The 10226-nt window shown below is 34.1% G+C and overlaps 1 protein-coding gene across 1 annotated transcript; it reads right to left on the reverse strand.

Annotated features, from left to right (window-relative positions):
• Nucleotides 1-4191: 4191 nt before the first annotated feature.
• On the reverse strand, nucleotides 4192-5131 carry LOC149174745 (uncharacterized). Its single transcript, XM_089422677.1, has one exon. It carries the CDS (start codon nucleotides 4868-4870, stop codon nucleotides 4415-4417), a length of 456 nt encoding a protein of 151 aa, XP_089278803.1. The 5' UTR covers nucleotides 4871-5131; the 3' UTR covers nucleotides 4192-4414.
• Between the last annotated feature and the right edge of the window lie 5095 nt (nucleotides 5132-10226).

Consider the following 10226-nt stretch of genomic DNA (forward strand, 5'->3'; position numbering starts at 1 on the left):
GTTGTGTTTATTGTCACACAACATGGATTGAAAGTGTATCAAATGGATGTAAAATTAACGTTCTTGAATGGAGTGCTGAAAGAGGAAGTGTATGTTGCGCAACCACTTGGTTATGAGGTAGAAGGGAAAGAATACAAAGTGTATAGGTTGAGGAAATCTCTTTATGGGCTGAAGCGAACACCGCGTGCATGGTATAGTAGAATAGATGCTTACTTGATGGACAATGGTTTCGACAAATGTGATGCAGAGCCTACTCTCTACATCAAAGAGAGTGATAGTAAGCTTCTTATTATTGTCTTACATGTAGATGATATGATTTTTACAGGCAATGATGATTTCCTCATCATTGATTTCAAAGAAGTCATGAAAAGTGAATTTGAAATGACTAACTTGGGGTTGTTAAGATATTTTTTAGGCACAGAAGTGAAGCAAACAGAAAATGAAATTTTTATTTCTCAAGTAAAGTATGTAGCAAACATTTTGGAGAGGTTTAATATGTAAAACAACAAGCCTGCACCAACTCCAACTGTCATGGGATTGAAGTTGAACAACGAAGATTGCAGCAACAATGTCAATCTAACATTATACAAAAGTATTGTAGCAAGCTTGATGTATTTGACCACCACTAGGCCGGATATAATGTATGTAGTGAGTTTGGTTTCGAGGTTGATGGAGACACCCAAGGAGATGCATTTGCAAACAGCGAAAAGGATTCTAAGGTATGTCAATGGGACAAAATAGTATGGTATTTTATACACTGCTCCAAATGATTTTAGGTTGGTTGGTTACACTGACAGTGACTAGGTAGGAAGTGTTGATGACAGAAAGAGAACATCAAGATATGTTTTTCATTTGGGTTCTGAAACCATTTCATGGGCCTCCAAGAAGCAACCAATAGTGTCATTGTCAACAACAGAAGTTGAATATGTCACCGCAATAGCAACAACATGTCAAGTAGTTTGGATGAGAAGGATGTTGAGGGATCTATGCCACGACCAAGAGGGAACAACAACTATTTTCTGCGACAACACTTCTGAAATTTCATTGTCAAATAATTCTATTTATCATAAGAGGACAAAGCACATTGATGCTAAATATCATTTTATTAGAGAGTTGATTAACAATGGTGAAATTGTGTTGCAACATTGTAGATCATAGGAACAGTTTGTTGATATTTTCATAAAGCCATTGGCACATGAAAATTTTGTTTATCTTAGAGACTGTTTGGGAATTGTCAATGGTGGCAGTTGTGATTAAGGGGCAGTGTTGGAAAATTAATCCCAACCACTGCGTTAATTAGCCTGACAATAAGTTGACTAAAGTTCTAAGCAGAAGAACAAGTTGACTATTCCGCAACACATCACATAGTTAAAGCACTTAATGAAGAGTTGGTAAATATGTATGGGAAAACATTTACTGCGCAACTCTTACTTGCAGTCTGCAACCTATGCAAGTTCAGAAAATCATCCATTTTGTATAATCACCCATCCCGTGTCTTAAATATTTTCTTTGTCATGTATTAATGAGTCAAAGTTGTATGTTTTGATAAATATGAATGTCAAAGTCATTTGCATAAGTTAGTTGAGAGTCAAGGTGTAAGTCTGAACGGTGAAGAGAAAATCGTGGAGCAAATTTTGGTGGACGAATTTTTATTTACATGGTGAAAGAGGTGTACTCTCTTATGAATGTATTTTCATGCATTAGAAATATAATCTAAAGTCTTATGGTGTTGCTCAAGCTTTTACTCTAGTTTTACTCTGTTTTATCGTGAGTAAATTTTTGTGCTTTTTAAGCCTCTGTCTAGTTGCGATTTGCTTGCTGCAACTGGAAATTTGACTTCTGCAATTGATTTGTGAAGCAAACTCCTCTCCTCTACCCCCTATAAAAAAATTTAACAACTAAAATACCTTCGTGCACCAGAACAATCTCCAGATCGATTAAATGCCTTCGTGCCTAAATAGTCACCACATGAGATTTTGAATCACGGATTACATGAGGTAAGAAATTGTCATTACACCTTTCATATATGATCAATGACCAATCAACCTCATCGCATGCCCTACAGGCATGGTCTTCAAATCACAAGTGCATTCCTTTCACTCATATACCAGAACAAACAAGAAAAACTATGCGATCACACCATATTAGATATAATGTCCTTATAACCAGTCGTGCATCCATAAGAGAAAAATACCATGTGATCCCACATCACACCATAAGAATTTGCCACAACTAAGTCAACAATTGGTCCTACTCCCCTCAGATCGACACTGTGGTAGAATAAAATATCAACTGATTTGTTGTCATTCACCATTCGATCATGCACCCAATGCATAGTCTTAACCTCACCTAGCATTACACCTATACTAGAACAAGAAAAACCACTAAAGGTCGAACCATGCTGCGGTCTCCAAATCACAAACTAGGAATTTAATCACACCAACATTGCACTACGAATGTCAATCGACATTTATTATATAACCATCAATCCTCTTGATCAGTTTAGCCAACCACCAATACCTTGGGCATTTACCATGGTAATTTTCACTAGAATCAAGCCGACATGAAACCAATGAGCTATTGTGAGATCTTTTGAGGTGCTGATGGTGGTAGATTTGTTTTCTCTTCTTGGCAGCATTTGCATGGGCTATAGACAAGAACGTGTAAATTACACAAGCTTGATAATATTGCTCAATGTAATTACACAGGCTTGCTGGGACAAGTTAGCACAAATGATGTTTTATAGCACAAAATTCAAATTTTCCTTGCATCATCTAATAGGTAGACATCCAACATTAAAGCCTTCATACCTACATAAGAGTTCTATCAATCATCAATGCCAAACTTGTATAAGAGATCCACCAAATAGAAAGATGAAAGTTCTGCTTGGCATCAATGGCATACACAAGAGATCCACTAAACAAACATATGAAAGTTTTGCTTCACATTAGTGTCGTACCTAAGAGATCCACTAGATAGACATATAAAAATTCCGCCAAACGTTGTTGACATTTTGAGCGCTTCAGAATATAAGATAATCCACTCTTTTAGGACCTTGGTCTCCCGAGGATTGGTTAGTAGCTCCAACAAAATCTCCCAAGTTCTCCCTCTAGCCACCCCTCTTTGCCCACTCTCCTTCCATCCTTCCCTCACTCCCTCATGCCACTATGTTTGGTCCCCAAACAAGTTTTTTAAGCATAACTTTGATAGAGCATCCAAAGGAAATCTTGTGCATTGGGTTATGGTGATCTATTTTAGGACTATGAAAGTCACCCACTTTACATCTTAACGAGCTCCATGGGATTCAATGCCAGAATGTTGTTGAGATATTTGATTTAGAAAATGGCCTTCTCGCTACTAGACTATGGGATTCAACAAGCTAATGGTTGAAGGTGGACCAAGCAACTGGCCATGCTTCTGTTGTGTCTTCCTACTATGTGGCCTCTTGTTCTTCCTCAATTTCTTACGAGAGCTATGACGTTTTTATAAACTATTGTGGCCCAAATGTAAAGACTACCTTCACCACTGATCTATATCGTAGTCTTAGCTCTAATGGACTGCGAGTGTTTTTGGATAAGCCTAAATTGGAAGTTGGGCAAATATGTTTTACTGATAAAAAATTCCACCCTATAAATATATATTACCTTGAAAATGGCCTTCTCGCTACTAGACTATGGGATTCAACAAGCTAATGGTTGAAGGTGGACCAAGCAACTGGCCATGCTTCTGTTGTGTCTTCCTACTATGTGGCCTCTTGTTCTTCCTCAATTTCTTACGAGAGCTATGACGTTTTTATAAACTATTGTGGCCCAAATGTAAAGACTACCTTCACCACTGATCTATATCGTAGTCTTAGCTCTAATGGACTGCGAGTGTTTTTGGATAAGCCTAAATTGGAAGTTGGGCAAATATGTTTTACTGATAAAAAATTCCACCCTATAAATATATATTACCTTGACGCCTGCATTATGCTTGATGCCTTCATTATGCTCAATATTAATAAGCATCTCTAATTTTATTTTCGCTCTCCTTAGATGCGAAATATACAATAATCTTTAACACTGGATCAATCATAGTCATATGTACATATTCCCAACCCACCTTATAGGATTGCTAATGAATTATCACAAACCACATTGATATTATACCTACATGAATTTATGTATTTAGTCATTCAGAGTGTTTGTACATAAATATTGTTGTTATATGAATATCCTCTTAAGTATGCTTGTCGCAGCTACCACTGAAAGCATTAGCTTTACATTTTACTCATCTGAAAAGCCATCCACAAGAGAAAATATTAGAAGGGGGACTTTCCGTTCAGTCCGCCTCCCACTTAAGGCTGCTGAAACGAATTGGTCCAGACTCCATACCATCGTTTAAATAAAATGCAAAACCAAGCACACTGTAACTATTAAGACGGTTGAAGTATGTTGGGCTCGGCTGAGCGCGGAGGAAACTGAGGCAGCCGGTTGCCCTTATCATCGTAAATGATGAGACCTGAGAAATTAAGGGGCTCACACCGTTCGCCCATCAGAATGCTCCTCTGCCACACAAAATCTCCTCCACCCTCCTCCTCCATAACAGCACGGTCATATGCCTCCTCTTCGTCCTCTTTTGGTCCCCATTTCCTAGAAATCAAGAGCTTTTTGCTGCTGTTGATAAGCGCCCGACCCGGGAACTTGCGAGCAGACTTGAAATCCCTAATCACATAATTTTTGTTGTTCCTGCTGCGGTGGAAGCGCGCTGCGCAAGACGCGGTAACCACAGCCATCATGGCCACTGCCAACAGGAAACCGATCACGCTGGCCAACCAGTTCGCTGTGCCCGGCCCTACTCTCAGGGCCAAAATTGGAAGCCACCTAGCCATGTGATTCGAACTCCAGACCTCAGAACACAATTTCAAAACATAAAAGCCTCCTCTGTCAAATTACAGATAGCTATTGGCACTCCTGTAGGTCGAATAAATATATAATGTGATAAATCTCTAGTCAATACCTATGGGTGTTCACTGCCTTTATTCAAAGTATGGTGAACAGTGAACACAGATCTCTGACGAACACTGTGGAAGGCTAGTACGCGGAGTGCCCATTCCAGTTCCGCGAATCGCAACAAAGCGTGAAGTCACTGAAGTGGCCCCATTTACTTTATTCCTCTCATTCAATTGGATCCTGTCCTTTACTCGTCTTTTCAACTCATATTTAAAGAGTTTTTTTTTTTGACTTTACCGTTTACTTTAGGTTCCGCAAAAATTTTCTCGACCGAAATCTGGTCAAACATTCCACCTTTCAATGCCTTGTCTTTTAATTATTTTTAGTCTCCGTTTCGAGAAGACCAAATCTCGACCGAAATCTGGTCAAACATTCCACCTTTCAATGCGTTGACTTTTAATTATTTTTATTCTCCGTCTCGACAAGACCAAATTTTGTTTGACCAAAAGAACATATGACGCCATTCCAATTGTGTTAAGAATATGTTAGATGTCATGAGAAATTTCCACGAATCTCTTCAATTCTATGGACTATTTTCCATTTGATCTTCTTTGTAATGTGTATTTATTACCCCTGCCGCGGTATAACGCATTCGTTTTATGGGTTGACCTTCTATTAATGGAGCATTTACAAAAAATTAAAAAAGATTTTATAAAAGTGATTAGCCTATGAAATGATTTTTATTTTTTTTAAATCTTGATTGGTTCATATGACTTCAATATTATTCTGTAATTATTTTTCAGCCGTTTTATGTTTACACATATTGTGCTGTTCCAGACTTGTAAATTGCTTCGAAGTACACCTTGGAATTGTACATTTTCTGCTTAACCGCACACTCTCTGACACCACTTTCTCTTTTCTTGCTCAAGAGTCAGGGATCGAGAGTCAGGGGTCGGCATGATTCCATGGTCTTAATTTGTTAGCGGTCAGGGTTTAAAATTGACTCTCATTTGCTTGTTGTTTTTGGAATTTTCTTTAGTATGTTTAAGCTTTTACAGTGTGTTTTTTTGGTGTAATTTTTCTAAAATCTCGTAGAATTTTATTGAAATTACAAGTTTGATGCGTAATCGCAATCAAAGTGGCTTAGGGATTTTCCAAGGTGCTGAATCCATATACAATTAAAATGGTCTTAATTTGTTAGCGGTCAGGCTTTAAAATTGGCTCTCATTTGCTTGTTGTTTTTGGAATTGTCTTTAGTACTTTTTTTAACGCTTTTATAGTGTGTTTTTTTGGTGTAATTTTTCTAAAATCCCTTAGAATTTTATTGAAATTACAAGTTTGATGCGTAATGGCAATCAAAGTGCCTTAGGGATTTTCCAGGGTGTGAATCCATATATACAATCAAAAAACTAGTTTAAATAACGCAAATCGCAAAAAACTAGTTTAAATAACGCAAATCAAGATTTCACCGCAAATTTTTCCACCGAATGCACGAGAAAGTCCAAAAAATAGCAATAAAGACAACTCTTTTCTTTTCTTTTCTTTTTTACCTGTAAAATACAAGTTATTTAAAAATAAACACATCATTGTTGACTGGCACATAATTTAGAAAAATGTCAAATTAATAAACATATTATATATATATATATATATATATATATATATATATATATATTTATTTATTTATTTATTTATTTAGACGATGCTAACACTTAGATTACATTATCTAGATTCGTAAATCGTAATGGCTACCCACATTTTTTGTTTGCAACATGAATGAGTAGAAATCATCCCTAAGAAACGTGAAGTGTGTACTATCTCATTTAATGCAATATCCTTGTGAAAAAGGGTGGATTTGATGTGAAATTTATAGATGTATAGTTATTGTAGCAGCTCCTATATGTGTACTTATTACAAATGAGTAAAATTAGACTCAAAGTTTGGTAGTTTTCTAGCAACGCCCAACAACTATATGTTTGTTTAGGTTGATTTAAATGTTGAAGTTGCCTTTGCACTTCCCTGGTCTACTCTCCCACTCTCCCAAATATGTAATGTTTTTTTCTGAGCTTCAGTGTGCATGTATACAAATATTTTGAGGTTATGCAATGTTTCAAGAGAAAGATAACGCGTTTTTCTGTTGTAGGTCCTTGCTATACAACCCACTTCAACTTGATATTTCTAGTTCTACATACTATATTGTGAGAGAATGCTTCGATGTATTTATTGTATACGTATGTATGTTTTCTCTCCACATGTATACAAATATTTTGAGGTTATGCAATGTTTCAAGAGAAAGATAACGCGTTTTTCTGTTGTAGGTCCTTGCTATACAACCCACTTCAACTTGATATTTCTAGTTCTACATACTATATTGTGAGAGAATGCTTCGATGTATTTATTGTATACGTATGTATGTTTTCTCTCCAACATGATATGATCTTTCTTGACTCTTAGTTTCAGTACCAAATTTATTATTGTGAGAGAATGCTTCGATGTATTCATTGTATACGCATGTATGTTTCCTCTCCAACATGATATGATCTTTCTTGACTCTTAGTTTCAGTACCAAATTTATTATTGTGAGAGAATGGTGTATAGGCATGTATGTTTCCTCTCCAACATGATATGATCTTTCTTGACTCTTAGTTTCAGTACCAAATTTATTATAAATATTAAATCGTCTATGCATTTATTAGTAGGGCAGTGTAGAAGTTTACATAATAGGTTTTATTTTTTGGTTTGTTTTGACCAATTTTTTTTTTTGGAATCATTATATTAAAGGAACTTAGGGAAAAAACAATGGAGCCATGTGTTAGAAAACATTTAGCATGAATGTTGGATACCATTAAAATTTTGATTACTTGTGTTTATTTCATCATTTTCAATCACTAGAACCATGTTTCATGGAAAAATAAAGGAAGTTTATGCTTAAACTTGTATAATAAATGAGTCTGAAGTCATTGGAGAGTGGACCATCTTTGGGACTCACCAACATGCTTTGCCATTATGAGAAATCTCAAACTTTCTGTTTTGATTCGAACCTTTGACCTGATTTGAATCTTTGACCTTATCAGTATCACCATGCGAAGGCCCAAGATTTGTTTGAAATATCACTGATTATAAAAGTGTATGATTTGGAATGCAAAATACCTGTGAATTCAACAATGTTATATTGCATTTATTTATTTCGGTGAAAAAACAAAAAAATACCACGGTTAGAATTCATTTCCAATGTTCTCCCATTTATTGGTGTTTCTATGAAATATACTAAATTTATCTTTGATTATTATGAATATTCTAATTTAATTATTTCAAGCCTCCAAATTATAATAACTTGGAAAAAAATGCAAATAAGCAGATTTTCCATTTTTTTTTTTTTGAACTTTACTAATATTTCATTATACCCAGCAGAATTTCCCTGTAGGGTACTCATCCGTCTAATTATGATTTTATAAAAGAATAGGAGAAAAGTAAATATTAAAAGTCCAATTAAACTCACTCTAAAAATAAAACTGTTATAAAAAAATTTGACCCATTAAACTGTCATAAAAAAATTTCTCGACAGGTGGGGGACCCGTCAAATTTAATCCCTATTAACGGTAGCCACTGGGCGGGCACACGTGTCCTCCCTGAACTTGCTTCCAAACGCTTTTCTTGAATTTTGATACGCCTGGAGCCGTTCAGCATAGCCATATAGTCTTTGTGAAGCCATACCATGCAAGAGGCTATGGCCCCCGCATGTCGTATTATGTGATTAAAGAATTTTGATTGATTTCGCAGTCAATGAGTTTTCACAAAAGCAATAATAGAGTCATGCAGATATATGTTTAATTTAATTCTCGAATCTACTTTATAACATTATTTAACAAATAAATTTTAGATTTTTGAATTCAAGCTTTTGTGATTCATAATCTGAGTTTATAGAGATATTTTCAGGGAAATGATATTAGAATATTTTTGTCCACATGTTTCGAACTAACGAATATGACTCATTGTTAAGATAAAATTTTCTGATGTATTTTTCAGAAAATATTTCTATAAATTCAAATTTTAGATTTATTTTCTAAAAATTATTATTGGAATATATTTCATATAAAAATATATATTTGTTTATAAAATAGTTATAATAACTATTATTTAAATTTATTTTATTATAAATATTTGTAGGTGAAATAGTTTTAAATTTGAATTATTATCTGTGATTGTGTAAAACATTTCAAAAATAGTTAATCTTTTTATTAATTTTAATTTTTTAAAACAAATATATCTTTAATTTATAAAATTTAAAAATGTGAATTCATTATTAGTTAATAATAATGATATGTAATTTTTTATTTGATTATAAAACAAATTGTAAAATTTAAATTTAATTTTAAAAGAAAAATTAAAAAATGTTACTTAATTTAATGTTTTTGTTTCTATAAATAAATAGAATAAATCTAGAAGCTTCTATTTTGCTTATAAGATTTATTTGTTTGCTATTGGTTTTAAGTATGGTTCTATAACTTGGTTGACTACTTAAGTGACCTATGGAAGGGGTACAAATTTGGTCAAATTCATGCAACTACACTTCCTCCTAGTTGTAGGGTTTTTTAGATACTCTCTTGTCTTTTTTGCCAACTAATGATGATACAACTAGATCAATGGTAGATCTATAGATGACCATGCCCATAGCTTATTCTAACGGCTAATCAAAAAAATGTTTTAGAAGTATCTTCTTGATACAATATATTTTATAAATTATCTATATAGCATTCATGTGTCTAGTGTGTTTCCTCTATCACCTATACAAATAATAGATTAAAATGAACAAATATGATATTAAAGTTTATAAAAAAATCATCCACAAATAAAATTCTTATTATCTTTGCATGCATTACCTTGCTATTTTAATTGTAGTTTTTATCAATATAAAGTTGTATGTTTTTATTGTTTTTTACTCTAATTTAACTATATTTAAACTAAGCTAAAGTAGCCACTCTGTAGCCTTTGTTTAAATGTGGGAGTTGGTTCATACCTTTCAAAGTTTAGTAATTAAACTAAGCGGTAGGGAACGCTAGCTATGCAGTCTTGTTTGGAACGAAATTTCATATGGACTTTTCTCGGTAAGACCGATCAACATTTAAACTTTTCCATGGACATGTTTTCTTAGTATTTTAGCGTAGTATTTATTTTTTTTAAATGAGAATAGAGTGAAAAATAGATTATTATAATAAGATAAATAGATCTTGTTTTGATGATGAACCATATTAGATGGTTTGAAATGCGTCGACAAAACACTTATGGTGTGAATTT

This window comes from Pinus tabuliformis, chromosome 4_1 (genome assembly GCF_031772625.1).
Source record: "Pinus tabuliformis cultivar Carrire ecotype Pingquan chromosome 4_1, CPIR1, whole genome shotgun sequence".
NCBI lineage: Eukaryota > Viridiplantae > Streptophyta > Pinopsida > Pinales > Pinaceae > Pinus > Pinus tabuliformis.